The sequence below is a fragment of the Carcharodon carcharias genome, chromosome 9, assembly GCF_017639515.1.
Source record: "Carcharodon carcharias isolate sCarCar2 chromosome 9, sCarCar2.pri, whole genome shotgun sequence".
In the NCBI taxonomy this organism is placed as follows: Eukaryota; Metazoa; Chordata; class Chondrichthyes; order Lamniformes; family Lamnidae; genus Carcharodon; species Carcharodon carcharias.
Window position 1 is genome coordinate 49,797,746 of NC_054475.1, and position 22,895 is coordinate 49,820,640.

At 45.5% G+C, this 22,895-nt stretch overlaps 1 protein-coding gene across 1 annotated transcript in view; it reads right to left on the reverse strand.

Annotated features, from left to right (window-relative positions):
* Positions 1 to 22,895, reverse strand: part of LOC121282177 (synaptotagmin-6-like) — a 324,735-nt gene that overhangs the window by 29,397 nt on the left and 272,443 nt on the right. Inside the window, exon 4 of the mRNA XM_041195727.1 lies at positions 11,093 to 11,213. Coding sequence (XP_041051661.1) covers positions 11,093 to 11,213 — 121 coding nt within the window. The remainder of the gene's footprint in view (positions 1 to 11,092; positions 11,214 to 22,895) is intronic.

Here is a 22,895-nt window from a genome sequence, read left to right on the forward strand (position 1 = left end):
TGGAAAAATTTATTAATTTTGCTTCCAATCTCCACTCCTCCAGCATTTTCACATGGTCCATCTCTGACACTTCCTTTCCCTTCCTTGACATCTCTGTCTCAATTTCTGGTGATAGACTGTCGACTAATATCCATTACAGCTACCTCGACTACAGCTCCTCACACCCCGCTTCCTGTAAAGACTCCACCTCATTCTCTTAGTTCCTTCGCCTCCATCGCATTTGTTCTGATGATGCTACCTTCAAAAACATTTCCTCTGACATGTCCTCCTTCTTCCTTAACCGAGGTTTTCCACCCACGGTAGTTGACAGGGCCCTCAACCGTGTCCGGCCCATCTCCCGCGCATCCGCCCTCACGCCTTCTCCTCCCTCCCAGAAACATGATAGTGTCCCCTTGTCCTCACTTATCACCCCACCAGCCTCCACATTCAAAGGATCATCCTCCGCCATTTCCGCCAACTCCAGCATGATGCCACCTCTAAACACATCTTCCCTTCACCACCCCCCCCACTCTGGCGGCATTCCGTAGGGATCGTTCCCTCCATGACACCCTGGTCCACTCCTCCATCCCTTCCTACTCCTCAACCCCCACCTACGGCACCTCCCCATGCATAAGCAAAATATTCAACACCTGCCCCTTCACTTCCTCTCTCCTCACTGTCCAAGGGCCCAAACACTCCTTTCAAGTGAAGCAGCATTTCACTTGCATTTCCCCCAACTTAGTCTACTGCATTCGTTGCTCTCAATGCGGTTTCCTCTACATTGGAGAGACCAATCGCAGACTGGGCGACCGCTTTGCAGAACACCTTTGGTCTGTCTGCAAGAATGACCCAGACCTCCCTGTCGCTTGCCATTTTAACACTCCACTCTGCCTTCTTGCCCACATTGCTGCATTGTTCCAGTGAAGCTCAACGCAAACTGGAGGAACAGCACCTCATCTTCCGACTAGGCACTTTACAGCCTTCTGGACTGAATATTGAGTTCAACAACTTTAGATCTTGAACTCCCTCCTCCATCCCCACCCCGTCTCCGTTTCTTCCCCCTCCCTTTTGTTTTTTCCAATAGTTTACATAGATTTTTCTTCTCCCACCTATTTACATTATTTGTAAATCTATACCTTTTATGCCCTTTTAGTCTTATTTCACCTCACCCCCACTACAGCTATCTGTACCTTGCGTGTCCTGCTATCCATTCTTAATTAACACATTCTTTTAGATAATATCACCACCTTTAACACCTCTTTGTTCTTTTGTCTGTGACATCTTTTGGTTATCTTCTCGTATCACTGCTTGCTTGTCTCTACAACCACCCCCCACCACTTCTCCCCCCACTCCCCCACCTTAAACCAGCTTATATTTCACCCCTCTCCTATTTTTATTTAGTTCTGTTGAAGGGTCATGAGGACTCGAAACATCAACTTTGTTCTTCTCCATCGATGCTGCCAGACCTGCTGAGTTTTTCCAGGTGTTTCTATTTTTGTTTTGGATTTCCAGCATCCGTAGTTTTTTGTTTTTAAACCTTTTGACCACCACTGAGCCACTGCTGACACCTAGACCATTATGCTGTAATGTAGACAATAACCCCGCTTAGAGCAATCCAGTTACAATGTGAGCTGTTCGATACCCTCCAGGCCGGAGAAACAGACTTCTAAACAACAATCTCCAGACAATATTCTCTTGAATCCAGTATCACTGGCCTGTCCTCTAAGTGAACCTTACAATCGGGAGGTTATCTTTCAACTACCCTCCCAGAGTAACTACAAGCATGGAGTAACTAGCGCCTGGAGTAACTACCTGCCTGGAGTAACTATCCGCCCAGAGTAACTACTCACCCAGGGTTACTACCCGCCTGGTGGCAATTACCCGCTCCAAGTAACTGTCCACCTAGAGGAACTACTCACCCAGAGCAACTACCCGCACGGAGTAACTACCCACCTGGCAGCAATTACCTGCCTGGAGTACCTATACGCCTGGGGTAACTACCCACCCAGAATAACTATCCCCCCAGAGTAACTAGTCCCCTGGAGCAACTACCTGCCCGGGGTAACAACCTGCACTAAGCAACTATCCACCTGGCAGCAATTGCCTGCCCGGAGTAACTACCCACCCAGAGTAAATACTCACCCGGTGTACCTACCTACCCACTCAATGTATCTGCCCACCTGGAGTAACTACCAGCCCAGAGTTACTACACACCTGGAGTAACTATCTGCCTGGAGTAACTACACACCCAGGGTAACTACTTGCACTGAGTAACATCCCACCTGGCAGCAATTACATGCCTGAAATAACTACCTGCCAGAGTAACTACCCACTTGGCAGCACCTATCCACCCAGACTAACTACTGCCTGGAGCAACTACCCAACCAGAGTTACTACACGCCTGGAGAAACTACCTGCCCAGAGTAACTACCCTCCAGGAGTATCTACCTGCCCGGTGTAACTAACTGCCTGGAGTAACAACCCACTGGTAGTAACTACCCAAATGGAGTTACTACACAACTGGCTTAACTACCCACTTGGGGTTACTACACGCCCTGAGGAATTAGCCACCTGGAGTAACTACGCGCCTGAAGTAGCTACCCGCCTGGAGCAACTACCCACCCAAAGTAACTACCTACACAGAGTAACTACCTGCCTGGAGTTACTACCCACCTGAAGTAACTAACCGCCTGGAGAAACCACCTGCCCAGAGTAACTAACCGCCAGGAGTAACTACCCAGCCGTAGTAACTACCTACCCAGAGTAACTATCCGCCTGGTTTAACTACCGGCCTGGGGTTACTACCCACTGGAGTAACTAGCCACCCGGAGTAACTACCCACCTGAAGTCACTATCCACTCAGGGTAACTACCCGCCCAGAATAACTGCATGCCCGGAGTTATTACCCACCTGGAGTTATTATCCACTTGGCAGCAACCGCTTGGAGAAACTACCCAACCGGTGTAACTACCCCCTGGCCAAAACTACCTGCCCATGAGTAACTACCCACCCAGATTAACTACTCACCCAGAGTTACTACCCTCCTGGCAGCAATTACCTACCCAGAGTAACTACCTGCGCAGAGTAACTGCCCATTTGGAGTAACTACTTGCCCAGAGTAACTACCCACCCAGAGTAACTACCCTCCTGGCAGCAATTACCTACCCAGAGTAACTGCCCATCTGGAGTAACTACATGCCCAGAGTAATTATCCACCCAGAGTAACTACCTGCCCGGAGTTACTACCCGCCCGGAGTTACTACCTGCCTAGAATAATTACCCGCCTAGAGTAACTACCCTCCTGGAGTAACCACCGGCCTGGAAGTAACCACCCATTAGGGCTAAGTGCCCGCTTGGTGCCACTACCATCTGGAGTAACTACCCAGCCAGCGTAACTACCCATCAGGAGCAACTACCTGTCTGGAGTAACTACCCCCCTGGAGCAACTACCTGCCAGGGTAAGTATTCGCTCACAGTTGCTACCCACCCGGATTTGCTACCCACCTGCCAGCAACTACGGGCCCGGAGTAAATACCCACCCGGAATAACCACCTGCCAGAATAACTATCCGTCTGGTGGTAACTACCTACCAGGAATACCTACCCACCTAGAGCAATGATCACCCAGAGTAACTACCCATCCAGAGTAACTACCCACCCGGAGTAACTACCCACCCAGAATTATGACCTGCCCGGAGTTACTACCCGCCTACCAGAAACTACCCGTCCAGTGTACCTATGCTCCCGCAGTTACTACCTGCCTGCCAGCAACTACCCATCCCGATTAACTACTCACCCATTGTAACTATTCGGCAACTGCCCACCTAGAATAACTGTCCACCTGGTGATTTTTCTCATGCATGGGATGTGAGCTTTGCTGGCTGGGCCAACAATTAATGTCCATTCCTAGTTGCCCTTCAGAAGTGATGCTGAGCTGCCTTCTTGAACCGCTGCAGTCCATGTGGTGTAGGTACACCCAGAGCGCTGTTAGAAGGGGAATTCCAGGATTTTGATCCAGAGACAGTGAAGGATGGTAAGTGACTTGGAAGGGAACTTCCAGGTGGTGGTGTTCCCATCTATCTGCTGCCCTTGTCCTTCTAGATGGTAATGATCATGGGTTTGGAAGATGCTGTCTAAGGATCTTTGGTGAATTCCTGCAGTGAAACTTGTGGATGGTACACACTGCTGCTACTGTGCACCGGTGATGGAGGGAGTGAATGTTTATGGGTGGGATGCTAATCAAGCAGGCTGTTTTGTCCTGGATGGTGTCAAGCTTCTTGAGTGTTGCGGAAGCTGCACTCATCCAGGCAAGTGGAGAGTATTCCATCACAATCCTGACTTGTGCCTTGTAGATGGTGGACAGGCTTTGGAGAGTCAGTAGGTGAGTTACTCATCACATGATTCCTAGCCTCTGACCTGTTCTTGTAGCCATAATATTTATATGGCTAGTCCAGTTCAGTTTCTAGTCAATGGTAACCCCAGGATGTTGATAGTGGGGGATTCAGTGATCGTAATGTTATTGAACATCAAGGGTGATGGCTAGATTCTCTCTAGTTGGAGATGGTCATTGCCTGGCATTTGTGTGGCGCTAATATTACTTGCCACTTACCAGCCCAAGCTTGGATATTGTCCAGATTTTGCTGCATTTGAACACGGGCTGCTTCAGTATCTGAGGAGTCGCGAGCGATGCTGAACATTCTGCAATCATCAGCGAACATCACCACTTTTGACCTTATGATGGAAGGAAACTCATTGCTGAAGCAGCTGAAGATGGATTGGCCAAGGAACTCCTGCAGTGATGTCCTGGAGCTGAGATGACTGACCTCCAACAGCCACAACAATCTTCCTTTGTGCTAGGTATGACTCCAACCAGTGGAGAGTTTCCCCTCTGATTCTTATAGACTCCAGTTGTGCTAGGGCTCATTGGTGCCACACTCAGTCAAATGCAGCCTTGATCTCAAAGGCAGTCACTCTCACCTCACCTCGGGAGCTCAGATCTTCTGTCTCTGTTTGAACAACAAGGCTGTAATGAGGTCAGGAGCTGAGTGGCCCTGGCAGAACCCAAACTGGACGTCAGTGAGCAGGTTATTGCTAAGCAAGTGCCGCTTGACAGCACTGTTGATGACCCCTTCCATTACTTTACTGATGATCGAGAATAGACTGATGGGGCGGTAATTGGCCGGGTTGGATTTGTCCTGCTTTTTGCGTACAGGACATACCTTGACAATTTTCTACATAGCCGGGTAGATGCACTGGAACAGCTTGGCTAGGGGTGTGGCAAGTTCTGGAGCACAAGTCTTCAGAACTATTGCTGGAATATTGTCAGGGCCCATAGCCTTTGCACTATCCAGTGCCTTTAGCCATTTATTGATATCACATGGAGTGAATTGAATTGGCTGAAGACTGGCATCTGTGATGCTGGGGACCTCCAGAGGAGGCCAAGGTGGATCATCCACTCTGGCTGAAGATTGTTGTGAATGCTTTAGCCTTATCTTTTGCACTGATGTGCTGGGCTTCCACATCATTGGGAATTGAGATATTTGTGGAGCCTCCTACTCCAGTGAATTGTTTAATTGTCCACCACCATTCACGACTGGATGTAGCAGGACTACAGAGCTTAGGTCTAATCCGTTGGTTGTGGGATAGCTTAACTCTGTCTATCACTTGCTGCTTACGCTGTTTGGCACACAAGTAGTTATAGCTTCACCAGGTTGACACCTCATGTTTAGGTATGCCTGGTGCTACTCCTGGCATGCCCTCCTGCACTCTTCATTGAACCAGGACTGATCTCCTCGTTTGATGGTGATGGTAGAGTTTGGGATATGCTGGGCCATGAAGTTACAGATTGTGTTCAAGTACAATTCTGCAGCACCTGATGGCCCACAGTGCCTCATGGATGCACAGTCTTGAGTTGCTAGATATGTTCGAAACCTATCCCGTTTAGCATGGTGGTAATGCCACACAAGATGGAGTGTATCCTCAGTGTGAAGAGTTCCACAGCTGACCACCTTCCGAGTGAAGAAATTTTTCCTCATCTCAGTCCTAAATGGCCTACCCCATATCCTGAGACTGTGGCCCCGGGTTCTAGAATCCCCAACCAAGGGAAACATCCACCCTGCATCTAGTCTGTCTAGCCCTGTTAGAATTTTATACGTTCCAATCAGATCCCCTCTCATTCTTCTAAACTCTAGTGAATACAGGCCCAGTCGAATCAATCTCTCCTCATATGACCGTCTTACCAGCCCCGGTATCAGCCTAGCGAACATTTGCTGCACTCCCTCTATGGCAAGTATACCCTTACTTAAGAAGGGAGACCAAAACTGCAAGCAATACTCCAGATGTGGTCTCATCAAGGCCTTGTATAACTGAAGTAAGATATCCCTACTTCTCAACTCAAATCCTCTTGCAATGAAGACCAACATACCATTTGCCTTCCTAATTGCTTGTTGCATCTGCCTGTTTACTTTCATTGACTGGTGTACAAGGACACTCAGATCCCTTTGTACATCCACATTTCCCAATATATCACCATTTAAATAATACTCTGCCTTTCTGTTTTTCACACTGAAGTGTATAACGTCACATTTATCTACATTATACTGCATCTCACATGTGTTTACCCACACGCACAACTTGTCTAAATCGCCCTGCAGCTGATTTGCATCCTCCTCACAACCCCACACAGTCATCAGCATGCTTGGAAATATTGCATTTGGGTTTCCTCATCCAAGTCATTTATATATATTGTGAATAGCTGGGGCCCAACACTGATCCCTGTGGTACACCACTAGTCACCGTCTGCCATCCGGAAAAAGACCCATTTATTCCCACTCTCTGTTTATGGTCTATTCTCAATCCATGCTAGTATATTACCCCCAATCCCATGTGCCCACTATCCCTTAATGTAGGACCTTATCAAAAGCTTTCTTGAAATCCAAATATGCCACATTTACTGGTTCTCCCTTATCTATTCTACTAGTTACATCATCGGAAAAACTCCAGTGGATTAGTTAAGCATGATTTCCCTTTCATAAACCCATGCTGACTTTGACTAATCCTGTCAATGCTTTCCAAGTGCTCTGTTACCAAGTCTTTTATAATAGACTCTAGCAATTTCCCCACTACTGATATTAGGCTAACTGATCTGTAACTCTCTGTTTTTTCTCTCCCTCCTTTTTTAAATAGTAGGGTTACATTTACCACCCTCCAATCTATAGGAACTGCTCCAGAGATGACCACCAAAGCATCCAACATTTCCAGGGTCACTTCCTTTAGTACTCTGGGATATAGATTATTAGGCCCTGGAGATTTTTCAGTCTTTAACCCCATTCATTTCTCTAGTACCATTTTTTTTACTAATACTGATTTTCTTCAATTCCTCCCTCTCACTAGATTCTTGGTTCCCTAACATTTCTGGGAAATTATTTGTGTCCTTTGTTGTGAAGACAGAACCAAGATATGTGTTCAATTCTTCTGCCATTTCTTTGTTCCCCAGTGTAATCTCCCCTGTTTCTGACCGTAAAGGACCTACATTTGTCTTCGCTAATCTTTATCTCTTCGTTTATTTTACATTCAGTTTTTATGTTCCTGGCAAGTTTACTCTCATACTCCATTTTCCCCTTCTTGTTTAATCTTTTTGTCCACTTTTGCTGAATTCTAAACTGCTGCCAATCCTCAGGCTTGCTGCTTTTTCTGGCAATTTTATATGTCTCCTCTTTGAATCCAATACTATCCATAATTTATTTTGTAATCTATGGTTGAGCCACCTTTCCTGTTTTATATTTCCACCAGACAGGAATGAATAATTGTTGTAATTCATGCATACATTCCTTAAATATTAGCCATTGCCTATCCACCATCAACCATTTTAGTAAGGCTCTCCAATCCAGCATTGCCAACTCATGCCTTATACCCTTGCAGTTCCCTTTATTTAGATTCAGGATCCTAGTTTCTGATTCAACTTCTTCACTCTCCATCTTAATGGACAATTCTATCATTTTATGGTCGCTCTTCCCCAAGAGACACTGCACAGAAAGATTGTTAATTAATCCTTTCTCATTGCACAATACCCAGTCTAGGATAACCTGCTCTCTAACAGCTGGATCAATCTGGAACATTCCACTTTGGGTACACTGAAGGGCGGGATAGCCTGAAAAATCCTGGTTTAAGGGGTGAGGTGTGGTATTGGGAAATGGACCAAAGTGTTGACAGCAAAACAGATCTTCTCATTGGCAGGCAGGATGCCCTGTGATCGACTTCAATCAATGGCTGACCTAGCAAGGTCAGAATTCACAGTGGAGCAGCTTTCCATACCCAACATGGGCACTTTGTGATTCTTACTGCACTGACACAGTGATTAAAGTCTCAAGAAGCTTCCATGCTCAGTGGGATGTCAAGGAGAGCTGCAGCCTTCATTCCTTTCACAAGGGTAAAGGGATTCACTTGCATGTTATTTGTTCATAACAATGAGAGTGTCCCTGAGTTTGCACTTGATATACATGACTCATTCACACACAAGGAAAGCTTGCCCTTTGTCTTGGTGGTAAGACTTGGGGCTGAATTTTCCCCCCGTTGGGGAGGAAGTTGATGGGCAGGCGTGTGCGGGTGCACTTCTGATCAGTGGCCCCGATCGGAGGTGCTGCACCATTTTACGTGGACAGGCCAGTTAAGGCCCGCCCAGCGTCATGTCCACAGGGAACTGTTCTGCGCTCCCTGTGTAGGCGGGGAGTGATTCCTAAAATCGAGAGTGCGCTCTTTTGCGCATGCAGACGAAAGAGTGCACTCGTCTCCCTGAGGCTAAGTATAGCCTCAGGGAGATCGGCTGTGAATGTGAAAAAGCTCAAAACAGAAAAATAAAATTTCCCTAACATGTCCCCTCATGTGACAATCACATGAGTTGGAAATGTTCATAATTTCCAAAAAAACGTTATTAAAATTTTTAAAACCCTACATGAAATCTCATCCCGTCCATTGATGAGGTTTCATGTTTTTTCTACTTCCCACCAACCTTAAGATTGGACGGGTGGGTCCGCTAATTACTTTAATTGCTCTGTCAATGGCCTCAAGTGGCCATTGACAGGTCGGCTAGCCCCAGCTGATTTTGCTGCACCCCTGCCTTCCTGAAAATTTAAATGGGACGTGGTGACATTGGGAGTTCCACCCAACGTCATCCCGCATCATTTTATGCATCGGTGAGTGGGCCCCGCCCCCGCTTGCTGATGGTAAAATCCAGCCCTTGAAGTTTATTAGTTGCAACACAGAACATCTTTGAAAGAAAAGCTTGAAATATGTGTTTAAAAATCAGAAGCAAAGAAGTCAAAAAGCACAATCGGATATTGTGGGAAATGTTCAGGAGAGAGGGATTCCTGTATGGTGCTGGGTATTGTCAAATATGTTTATAAAGGATAAGCTTATGATTTCATTATAATTTGGTGCTACAGAAAAAAGGAAACGTTTTTGTCAAAGTCTTGCACTCATCAAGACAATTCGCAAGAAAATACCAATGCTAGAGGAAACAACATATTAAAATATGCTTAAATATTTAAATATGTTGTTTCCCCTAATATTGGTGCAAGATGGAAAAAGTCTGTTGTGTACTACCAAACAACTATAATTTGGTGCCCAGAATAGGTCTTCTCTTTGACCAATAGCACTCAATGTGGGCATGGTCGAAATGGTAATGCTCTTCCTGGCAACTATCGCCATTTTACCTTTGGTCTCGTGCCAGAAAGTTGTAACGTGCCTTCAGATCAAATAAGATTTTTTGACAATGAAAGTAAAAAGAGTTAAATTTCTTAATTAAATGGTTGTACAGCGACTTTATTTTTTTTAAAGTGAGGCAGTTCACCTTGTTTAGCAAAATGAGAAACAGTAACTATAAATACTGGAATAGAATCATCCAGCAGAGGAGACGATCACTCAGCCCATGAAGACTGTGCTGGCTCTTTCATAACAATCCAGTAAGCTTCGCTCCCCTGCTCTTCCCCTTTTCTCTGAAGTATTTTATCCAATTTCATTCTGAAAGCTATGACTGCATACCAAAAGTTACTGAATGAAGAGGACTGAGGAGGGACATCTCACCTGTGTAGGCAACAAAGTGGTTGTGTGTTAGAGGTCAATCTTTATTGAATGGTATTGTGCGGGGCAGTGATTTGTATTCTGAAGACAATGCAACATAACTGCATATGCAGCACCTACTGGCCCCATTATAAATGACTTGCCAAGCAGATTGGCCGAAGTCGTTGACGAGCATGAGAAGTGAAGAGCTGCCCATGCAGTCATGGCCTTGACAATGTAGGCAAGGAACAGAGAGATTGCTCATGATAGCATCATTAACTTTGAGTGCCAGTGCAAAGCCGGTATCCCTGGGGGAAGGGGGTGTGGGGTGGGGTATGGTGGCTCGTGTGCATGGGGGGGAAGTCATCTCCATCCCATGTGAGAACGGTCCACTCCCTTTAGTCTTCTAGGGTATAGAGGATGCCTTTAGTGAGGTAGTTCCGGATGAAGGCTGGCAGAGGTGGGTGCATAATTGGAGCACGGAAAGATTTGCAGGCGACCATCAGGGAAAGATTTGTAGGTGATCATCACCAACAAGCCAGAATCTAATCATCTCCCCTTGACATTCAATGGCATTACTATCGCTGAAACCCCCACCAGCAACACCTTGGGGGGTTACCATTGACTAAAAATTGAACTGGACTAACCATATAAATACTGTGGCTACAAGTGCAGGTTAGGGACTACGAATCCTGTGACGAGTAACGCACCTCCTGACTCCCCAAAGCCTGTTCACCATCTACAAGGCACAAGTCAGGAGTGTGATGGAATACTTGCTGGTTGCCTGGATGAATGCAGCTCCCACAACACTCAAGAAGCTAATTTACCTCCCAATTCCATTCAGGATGCAGAATTGAAACATCGCAACTTGTCTTTTTCCTTTGCAGATCTGCTGACTGATCTGCCCTGTATTTCCAGCATTTTCTGTTTTTGTTCCAGCTCATGTCACATAGCCTGACCAAGCATTTCCATGTCTGGCTGCATATGTTTTTAACGTATAACTGGTACATCAATAATACAGAATTTTCTTTTTTTTTAAGAAAATAATACACACTCACCAGAATAACCAGTGATGTCCATGGCTTTGAGATTTCTGCATTTGATGACTGTCAATGTCAGTCGTCCAGCAGTGGGCAGATAGCAGAGAGAGAACATGATTTCTCCCAGATCCACGCTTTCCTTTAAATAGTGAAGAAAAATAACATAAGGTCAGGCGTTTAAAAGACTTATTAACCAGACTGAAAAAAGTGCTTGAAAAGGCCAAAATTGGGCATTAAAAATGAGATTGCTTGGCCTTGACTGAGGCTGTTTGGATTGTTGATAAACCTAAAACGCTAAAGTTTTGTTTGCTACATTTATATTTCCTGGCAACCAGCTGTGGATTAACCCAAGGGAAAAGCATATTTATGCACCCAGGGCTCTTGGTTCATGTGAGATATTTCATGACTTCCTTCAGTAACGCTCCACTCAGCACTTCTAGCTGACGATTGTGGCAAAACATTTCAGCCTTGTCTTTTGCAGGCTGGGCTCTCCCAGCATTGAACATGGGGGTGATTGTAGAGCCTCTCCTCCCCTTGGTTGTTCAATTGTCCCCCACCATTCATGACTGGATGTGGCAGGGCTGCAAAACCTTGATCTGATCGATTGGTTGTGGGATCTCCAGCTCTCTCTATAACAGGCTGGTAGTCCAATGTTGTAGCTTCACCAGGTTGGCACCTCACTTTTAGGTATAATTAGTGTAGCTCCTGGCATATTCTCTTACAGAATCACACAGTGCAGAAGAGGCCCTTCGGCCCATCAAGTCTGCTCTGACACATGAGAAACACCTGACCTACCAACCTAATCCCATTTACCAGCACTTGGCCCATAGTCTTGAATGTTATGACGTGCCAAGTGCTCATCCAGGTACTTTTTAAAGGATGTGAGGCAACCTGTCTCCACCACCCTCCCAGGCAGTACATTCCAGACTGTCACCACCCTCTGGTTAAAAAAGTTTTTCCTCACATCCCCCCTAAACCTCCTGCCCCTCACCTTGAACTTATTTCCCCTTGTGACTGACCGTTCAACTAAAGGTAACAGCTGCTCCCTATCCAGCCTGTCCATCCTCCTTGTACAACTTGATCAGGTCACCCCTCCAGTCTTCTCTGCTCCAACAAAAACAACCCAAGTCTGTCCAACCTCTCTTCATAACTTAAATGTTTAATCCCAGGCAACATCCTGGTGAATCTCCTCTACATCCCCTCCAGTGCAATCATATCCTTCCTATAATGTGGTGGCCAGAACTGCATACAGTACTCCAGCTGTGGTCTCACCAAGGTTCTATACAACTCCAACATGACCTCCCTACTTTTGTAATCTATGCCTCGATTGATAAAGGCAAGTGTCCCATATGCCTTCTTCACCATCCCACTAACATGCCCCCCTGCCTTCAGAGGTCTATGGACACACACGCCAAGGTCCTTTTGTTCCTCAGAACCTCCCAGTGCCATGCCATTCATTGAATACTTGCTTGTCAAATTACTCCTTCCAAATTGTATCACCGCACATTTTTCAGGGTTAAGTTCCATCTGCCACTTATCTGCCCATTTGACCATCCCGTCTACATCTTCCTGTAGCCCAAGACACTCAACCTCACTGTTAACCACCCGGCCAATCTTTGTGTCATCCGCAAACTTACTAATCCTATCCCCCACATAGTCATCTATGTCGTTTATATAAATGACAAATGACACAGATCCTTGTGGTATGCCACTGGACACTGGCTTCCAGTCACTAAAGCATCCTTCTGTCATCACCCTCTGTCTCCTACAACTAAACCAATTTTGAATCCACCTTATCAAATTACCCTGCATCCCATGTGCATTTGCCTTCTTTATAAGTCTCCCATGTGGGACCTTGTCAAAGGCTTTGCTGAAATCCATATAAACTACATCAACTGCACTACCCTCATCTACACACCTGGTCACCTCATCAAAACCATGGTTTGTTATTAATGGTCGAGTGAGGGACATGTTGGACTGTCTGGTTGCAGAGTGCAATTCCATTGCTGATCATGGCCACAGCGCCTCATGGATGCTCAGTTTTGAGTTGCAAGACCTGTTCTGAATCTACCCCATTTAACACGGTGATAGCGTCACACGGCACAATGGAACATGTCCTCATTGTGAAGACAGGACTTTATCTCTACAAGGACCATATGATGGTCACTTGTACCAAAATTCATGGATGGATACATCTACAGCAGTAGATTGGTGGGGTCAGGTATGTTTTTCCCTCTTGTTAGTTCTTTCATCAGCTCCCTCAGGCGCAGCCTGGCAGTTGTGTCCTTCAGAACTTAGCCAGCTTGGTCAGTAGTCACGCTACCTAGACACTGTCGGTGATGGACATTGAAATCCCCCACCCTGAGGCAATTTGCATCCTTGGTGTACTCAGTGCTTCTTCAAAGCATTTCAGCATGGAGGACTGATTAATCAGATGAGGTGGGTTCTGGTTAATCATCAGCATGTGGTTTCATTGCCCATGTTTGACCTGATACCATGAGATTCCATGGGGTCCAGAGTCAATGTTGAGGACTCATGTAGCAGTGGGGGAGCGAAGGGCACTACCCGCTGACTGTATACTACTGTGCCACCACCTCTGGTGTGTCTGCCCTGCCGCTGGGCTACAGCATATTCAGGAATCTTGATGGAAGATTCTGGGACATTGGCTGAAAGGCATGGTTCGGTGAGTATGCCTCGTCAGGTTGACTAGTCTGCAGGACAAATCTCCCAATTTTGGCAGAAGTTCTCAGATTTAGTGATAAGGACTCTGCAGAGTCAGCTGAACTGTGTGTCCCTTTGTTGTATCCAGTCCATAGGTGGATGGCAGATGGTCCATCAAACTTTATTCTTATTTGACATTTTTTAGCTGTTGACGCAAATAAATGTCTTGCTAGACCATTTCAGAAGGCAGTTAAGAGTCAACCATATTGCACTGCATATGGGTCACTTGTAGGCCAGGCCAGGTATATCAGAAATGGCAGCCTAATGGTCTTATTTTATCTTAAGAAATTAATTAAATGTTATAGAAATAGCTCTTCCTCAAGCTACTTTCTCTAATTCAACAGCCTGTCAGAGCTGGCACAGACACAAAACAGCACAGTGAGGATTTTTCACAAGGTCTATTATCTCTGTCAAGGATATAACTTTAAGCATAGGCCTTTGTGTAAATATTTCTGGACCTGATAAGATGGACCTTCATGCCCATGTATTTAATAAATACTATCCTGTTGAAGTTAGCAAGGTCTTCATACAAAAGATAAGCACAGGGATGACCTCACTGTTGGAATGGGAAGGGCCCTTGGTAATTGGAAAATTGAGTGGGAAGATGTAATTGAATGAGTAATCGCTATAAGATCTGCACTAGGCCCTGAAAAATAAAGTCTATAAGTTTACAGCTCAGGAGGAAAAGATCATGGTGGACAGAAGAGAAAGTCTCCTCAAGGTGGAGACACATTAGCTTTGGCTTAACACCTCCAATCAGTTCGAGAGGGAAGCAAAAGAGCTGAGGTTATTACCACAAGCTAAAGAGGTCAAAATGTCTCACCTCCTCCATCCATTTGAACCAGCATCAGTAAACTGTCCTCACCTGTTACGGTCTGTATATCTATTTATTCTGATCATTTGAACTATTACATTGTTGCTTCTCAGTAAGCCACTTGTAATTCCTTGACTCTTCTGAGCAACCTATAACACTGGATCAATCTTACAGGTAAGGACAGCAGGTTTCCTTCCCCAAAGGGCATTAATAAACCAGATTTCAATCCAGTTATTTCATGCTCACACACCAGTTCTGAGGTTAGCTGTTTATTTCAGATTTATTTAAATTTAATTTCCTCTAGTTACCAGGGTGAGATGTGAACTCACATTTCCCCAGCATTAGTCTGGGCCTTTAGATTACTAGCTCAGCAACATTACCACCATGCTATCATTCCAAATGTTTGAGTCATTGCTATAATTTAGGGAAAGGTGGCATCCAATAGGCACACAGCAAGATCCCACAAACAACAATGAGTTAAATGACCAGATAATCTATTTTAGTGATGCTGGTGGATGATAGGTATTAGCCAGGGCATCAAGAGAGCCCAGTTGCTCTTCTTTTAAAAGCAACTTTGGATATTTTTATGTACACCTGAGAGGGCAGAAGGGGCCTGGGTTTAATGTGTTATCTGAAAGACAGCACCCCAGCAGTACTGCACTAATTTGTCCAGTCAATGAGCAGATTAAAATCATCCATGACATTTGTAGCACCCTATAGGGGGCCGACAGATGACTCCCAACCTTGACTTTTTCCCCTTGCTATTCCTTAGTGCAGTGGCAGCCTAGATTACATAATCAAGTGGCTGTATTGGGGTTTTGAATTCATGACCTTCTGACTCAGGCAAGAGTTCTATCACTGAGCCATGACTGACTTGCCATAGTAAATATTAACATGGCTGTATGAGAAACGATGAGAAACAAGCATAACGCATGCATGATGGCAATACTGAGGGGGTGGGCAAGAGATTGTGACGTCACACTGGTGAATTTGTAGGCTTGGTTACCCATAGTGCACTAGCAATCATCTTCCATCATCACTGTCACTAACCTCAATATCAAATCAATAAATTTTCAAACCACGTCATATAGCCCCAATAGCTCTCTTCTAGTCTCAGTAATGAAAGCCCCATTCAGTGAGGCACTGAGCTATACAGATAGAGAAAGATCCCAATTTCAATTCCTGGAGTTGACTGAACTAACTGTTCAGTAATTAAGCTCGGCTTACAAGGTAAATCAAGTGATTGCTACTGGAAAGGACGCCTGTGTGACTACATAGCAAAGACAGGATTGGGCTAGAATATATTGGACCTCTAACGTTAAATACCTGTTGATGTTCATTGTCCAGAGTGAGATATAAATGATGTTCACTGATTTGAGGTAACTATCATTGCTGCCACAATACCCCTAGTAGAGGGGGAGAAATTAAGCAGAATTCCACTATGTAAAATATATGGGGATATATACAGGTCGAGTATCCTTTATCCATAAATCCAAAAACTGAACACATCCAAAAACCACAATTTTTTTGATCCTCCTTGACCTTTAGCGTGGGAAGTCCCTGACCCGAGCTGACATGAGCAGAGCTGACACAAGGCCGCCCACACCCGGCCTTTAGTGCAGGAAGTCTAGTTGTTTATCTGCACTCGACATGAGCCTCGCTGACCCTCTGAACCCTCTCTTACAAGCAGAATCGCAGATGGAGCCACGGGTGAGAAGTTATTACAGGTACCCTGTATTTATTAATTTAACGGTACATCTTACTTTACTAGCCATTTTATTTAATTTAGATTATAATTAGCCTAGGCTTAGGCCATTGTTTTGTAAGTAGGCCTTGGCCTATACGTAGTATCCAAAAACTGAAATTATCTGAAATCTGAGATGCAATCGGCCCGAGGGATTCAGCTAAAGGATACTCGACCTATAGGGAAAGGATAGGGAAAGATATAGGGAAAGAAATTTGGTGAAGATTTCAAAGTGATTAATTAACATATAATATTTGGTACAAATTTACAGTTTGCTCAAGATTATCTTAATGTTCTGCATCACTGGTCCTTCCTCTAGGCAAATCCTGTGTCCCTTACACTCAGGAGCCCAATATTTAATGATATGGCAGTGTTACCTAAGGCTGTAATACTAAAGTCCCATGTTAAAAGAACCGGATACTTGAACCTTGTATGTGTCTCAACATGCATTTCCCGAATCTGCCGAAAGCAGATTGAGATGAGGCCAAATGTAAATTAGCAAACCAGATTATTTCACAATGGTTAGGTGAACAAAGAAAAAACGATTGACCCTCAGTCAAACATGGAATGTGCAGTTCCACTCAGTGGAGATTCCTACTTGTAGGAGCCAATGGCTCCATAAGGTAATCTAAGCGACTTACGTACAAGGAGGCCAAGCAGGGTCCAGGGACCCAACAGCTTCTCCTCCTTTGACAGGCTAGGCGAAAAAATGGGTAAGGGCTCAATCAGAGCACACATCTCCCATAATCTGTTTTCTTGCCAATTGATGCTGAGCTGCAACCCAATGGTAGGGCCAGTCATTCCATTGGGAATACCCTCTTTCATCACGACAACATGTCTGGACCATTGCCACACCTTAACTAATCTCTGTCCTGCTGCCAGAAGTGAAGGTATTCCAGATTGTCCAGAAAGTCACCAAGTTGCTCCAAGCTCCAATTGGCTTGTCTCAAGCCTGAGCTCCAAGAGGCCGCCATTCATAAGTCATGAGCATTTCAAGAGCCCTTAACTGAGCCAGAGTAGCATTCCACCACTGATACACATGCCACTGGTGGCACAGTTGATAGGAATGCCAGGACAACTAAAAGAACGCATTATACAGGCACTATCTGACTGAGAGTCAGTTTATAGGCACTTATGTAAGTATGTGGAACTATCATCCTTTAGGCATATTTCAATTGGATTTTACTGGCCCTCCAGAAATTGGGTAGGAGGTGGGGTGGGTGGGTGGTAGGGGTTGTAAAATTGGTGAGAGAAGGCAGGAGTGGAGTGCCCATCATCTCACTGCCATGGCATTTTGCCAAGGGGTCAATTTAGCCACTTGAATGGCTAATTAAGGGCCTCTTCCCGCCACTGCTGGCATTTTACCAGAGGCAGGAGGGCCCTCTACTAAGCGGGGAGACGACCTGGTGGCCTCCTGACAGGGTCCATGGGGACCTTCCTAATTGGGCACTCTGTGGTCCACAGAAGTCCACATTTGTGCCCCCACCCTTACCAGTAATGGCTAGACCTGCATCAACATCTCCCCTGCCCTCAGTAACTCCACCAAGGCATGCTTGACTGACTCAGGTGACCAGCAGCCTGACTCACCTTGCGGCAAGGACAGCTTCCGTAACTGTGTCCTCGCAGATGTGTGCAGTCCCAGCAATGGCCACTGCTCTTTGTGGCACTGCTGAGTTTGAAGAGCTGCCAGCTCCAGTTGGACCTAAAATGCAGCCAAAGGTCCCCCAGGTGGCCAAGGTGGGGTTGCCCCCGGCTTTCCGGCCTGTCATTGGGGCCTTCATTGCCTCCAAAAAGTTAAGCCCTTTGTGCAGATGACCTGCAATGTTAGCTAACATCAATATCAATGTTAACATGAATATCTTTGGACAGATGCAAATTATACAAGGGTGGGAATAGATTTTGGACTGGCTTTCAATTCAGAGGGGTAATGAATCATCAGCCAAAACATTCTTCAATGAGCTACTGTTCATAATACACCAGTTGCACAACAATGGGTTATGAAGAAAGTGGGGTTGTGTGAAGGGGCCTGCAAGGTGATATGGTCATAGTTGATACACCCTGAAATTGAGGGAATCCTGCAACCTGTGCAAACCCCAGAGCTCTATCCTGAAGTGTCAGGTTTGGTTCAATTTGTTACACTCTTATCTCTGGATCAGATGGCGGTGGGTGCAAGTCCCACTCCAGAGACTTCAGCACATAAGATAGACTGACACTCCAGTGCAGAACTGAGAGAGTGCTGCAGTGCCAGCAGGTACTGATCCAATATCTGGCTGCTTACATTGGCACCCACTCACAAATTGGGGCAAGAGGAGAGTAAGTGGTAAGACAGCGAGTCAGTTTTTTTTAAGACTTTTGTTCCACTGCTGCCCCATTTTTAGGTTTAAACATTACTGTAATGAGATTAACATAGGTGTTCCCACACCCCCAAACCTCTCAACCACTGCCCCTCATTTGCCGGCCTCTTTGCCTTAGCTTCAACTGACTAGAGAGTGGCATTCCCAGTCCTACTACTTCCAAGATAAGGATAGGATCAGCTTCACCCAGAGTCCTTCACACTGCAAATTCTTCCAGTTCCTGTCATCATTTTTTACCTGCAGTTCTGTTTCCTAATCTTCATGGGAAGCTGCCTCTGCTGAGCAAATACCCATTATTTGTGGGTAATGGCATGACCATTGTCTCGAAGGGGGCTGCCTTCCCCTAACTCCAAGGGGGTAAAGGGGTGATGAATGATAACTGCATGGCAACAAGCTGTAAAGGCACGGGTGTCATCATTTCTAGAAGGCTTTCATACAATCTTAGTCCCGGTGTCCCTTGGAGGGAAGGTGCTAATGTAGAAAACTGTAGCCATCCGCCCACAAAGCTGCTAGCCACTCCAGTGCATTTATCAAAAAAAAGAGAGCTGATTAGAACATGATATAATTACGGATAAACCTATCAGACCAGAAGACATGGTATAGTGGAGCCAAAACTCAGTCAGAGGATCACTGGCTCATAATAAGGCACAAGGTGCTCAATAAAACTTGACAGATTCACATCAACTGCCAGTAATTTGCTGACTGAACTAAATGATTTATCCTGACAAAAGTGACAGCCTACTTAGTTTCTGTGCACACACATACACACTGGACCATTAAAATACTGCTGTATTTTTTTCCCCCCTACTGTCCCATTTGTCCAACTGCCTCTGATTAGTTGGTTTCAAACAATAGCTTCTGGGAATGATTTTAAGGCCGGATTTTGAACCCCTGGCAGGAATTTTGCATGTTGAGGGTGTGCTTGGGAGAGGAGGGAGGGCGCTGGTGAGGTGAGGGGTAGGGGTGACGAGGGGGGAATGGAATGGGGCTGGGATGGAGGGGAAGGTGGGGGTTGATGGGAAATGGCTAGGAGCCCCACCTGCAAGGGACCTGCCAGCCTCCTGTCCAATGTTAGCAAGAATTGGTAGGAGGAGGATTTCAGGCAGTCGGAGGCTACCACTATAGAGACCTGGAAGAATGGTTATCGGCAATTAGGCAAGTGCTCAGGAGAGCATCACTATAAGGGAAGAGAAGTACAAGGCAGGAGAGACCTAGGGTTACTTTGAGGGCTTGGAAAGCACTTTCTCTTCTAGATCCATAAGGAATCAAAAAAGGATTCCAATAGCTAACATTTCAGGCCTATTCTTGCCACCAAAGCGTTTACTGTCCCCTGGCTAAGATGGTTAAACATGAGTGGCATGCTTAGCAAGTGATGGAGGAGGATAACATGGCAATTTGTTGTCTCATATTCTTTTCTCCCACCCTGTGGGGAAGCTGCTGGCCTCTGTTCAGGAACTTATGGCACTGGGACAGCTGAACCTAAGAATTAAGTGCTGAGAAGTGAACTTTGATCATCCACCCCAAGTTGCAGGAGTTACAGTAGCATCCAGCCCTTGTGTAAGCTTTAAGAAAGCAAAGAAGACTGTACTGGAATTGAAATATTGCAAATTCTGTGCAGTCTTCTTAACATGAATAAGGTACTCTGACCCAGTGGGGCAATGGAAGTCAGTACAACTGACAGCCCAGTGTTTGGTGTAAATCACAGCGAGGCACTCTGGAACAAAGTCTTCTGTACAGGGTAGGCAGCAGACACGTTGTTCCATGCAATGTTACCTAAAGAATGTTCAGGGATTGTCACATGCTGTGACAGAGTTAATACTTTACTTAAATAACTAACAGGGAAAATAGTTTAAAACAAACACAGTTGAACAAAAAGCGCTGAAAAAAATAAGAGTAAAAGGAACCAATTTCTGTAATTTTCAACCTAATTAACATTCCTTTAATAGGTCTCTCTAAAATGTACATATGCTGCCATTAGTGTGTGAGCAACTTCATGCTTAATGCACACTTAATATGAACCAAGAATGATATTAGGACAGTCATAGGATACTCTAATATTCAGGTTATAGTGGGAATAATAAAATTCAGCAAGGAAATAAGTAAAGACTGGCTCTTATGAGATTAAATCCAACTGAAGGTAAAATTGTTTGTGTACTAAACATCTTTTGTTATTGAAATATAAAATACTATGAGATTAGTCATGGCTAACATTTTCAAAAAACAAAATTCACCTTAGCTTCACACAGACCACTTGAGGAGTGAATGCACCGAGGTAAAACTGACAGAGGCCTGGAACATGGAGACAAAACTAACAGAGACCTGGAACATGGAGGCAAAACTGACAGAGACCTGGGACATGGAGGCAAAACTGACAGAGACCTGGGACATGGAGGCAAAACTGACAGAATCCTGGAACACTGAGGAAGGACTGGCAGAACCCTGGAGCACCAGAACAATGCTGGAAGAATCCTGGAGCACTGAGGCAACACTGGAAGAATCCTGGAGCACCAGAACAATGCTGGAAGAGTCCTGGAGTACTGAGGCAGCAATGGGAGAGGCTTGGAAAGTAGTGCCAACATCAACAGAGTCCTGGGACACCAACACAACACTTGAAGAGGACTGGAGAACAGAGGTTACACCAACAGTGTCCTGGCACACTGAGGCAACACTGGAAGAGGCCTGGAAAGCAGAGACAACATCAACAGAGTTCTGGGACACTGAAGAAAGACTGGAAGAGGCCTGGAGAACAGAAGGTACCCCAACAGAGATCTGGTGCACTGAGGCAACAATGGAAGAGGCCTGGAAAGCAGAGACAACATCAACAGCGTCCTGGGATACCAAATCAATACTGGAAGAGGCCCAGAGAACAGAGGCAACACTGGCTGGGACCTGGAACAGTGAGGTAACATTGGAAGCAGCCCAGAGAACAGAGGCTACCCCAACAGAGTCCTGGGGCACTGAGGCAGGACTAGAAGAGGCCTGGAAAGTAGAGACAAAACCGATGGAGTCCTGGGGCAGTGAAGAAACATTGGAAGAGGCCTGGAGAACAGAGACTACCCCAACAGAGTCCTGGGATACCAAGGCAACACTTGAAGAGGCCTGGAGAATAGAGGCTACCCCGACAGAATCCTGGGCCACTGAGGCAACACTTGAAGAGGCCTGGAGCACAGAGGCAAAGTCGACGGAGTCCTGGGGCACTGAAGAAACACTGGAAGAGGCCTGGAGAACAGAAGCTACCCCAACAGAGATCTGGGACACTGAGGCAACACTTGAAGAGGCCTGGAGAATACAGGCAACTCCAACAGAGACTTGGGACACTGAAGCAACATTGGAAGATGCCTGGAGAAGGGAGACTACATCAACAGAATTCTGGGAAACTGAGACAATGCAGGAAAAGACCTGGGACACTGAGGTAACATTGGAAGAGCTCTGGACCACCAAGACAACACTGGAAGAATCCTGGACAACAGAGACAACAGTGGAAGATGCCTGGGGCATCGAGTCAACGCTGGGAGAGGCTTGGAGAACAGCGACTACACTGGAAGAGTCTTGTGGTACTGAGGCAACACTGGCAGAGTCCTGGAACACTGAACCAACATTGGCAGACATGTGGAGTATGGAGACAACAATGACAGAGACTTGGAATATGAAGGCAGCACCATCAAGGCTTGGAGCATGGAGACAACACCGACTGAAGGGTGGAGGATGGAGACATCAACGACTGAAGGGTAGAGCATGGAGGCAGCATGGGCACAGACCTGGAATACGAAGGTTAAACTGCATTCGGCCTGTAGCCTTTTAGTGTAGAAAGATCTGTATTGTGGGGTCAATGTGTTTTTAAAATTATTAGTGTTTAAAATATTGACTGTTGTTGCCATCATTTTGAGGAGTTTGGGAGAGAGGGATCACCATTTTGTTCGAAATTTTGAATATAGAATTGTCCCAGCAATACACATTGATACTAACATGCAAAGCAACCAGAAGGGACCTTGCCCAGTTTTCCAGAATTCTATTTTTTTGAAAAAGGAGTCCTTCCTATCCCTAATCTTAGTCAAGGCTTTATCATGTCCTCTAGCTCAACATTCAAATTTGGTGTTGAAGGATCTCCACACACATCGACATTAGCTATGTCTTTTAGCATTAAAAAAAGTGCATGCCCATTCTCACTCTATTCTGCTAATGAAAAGT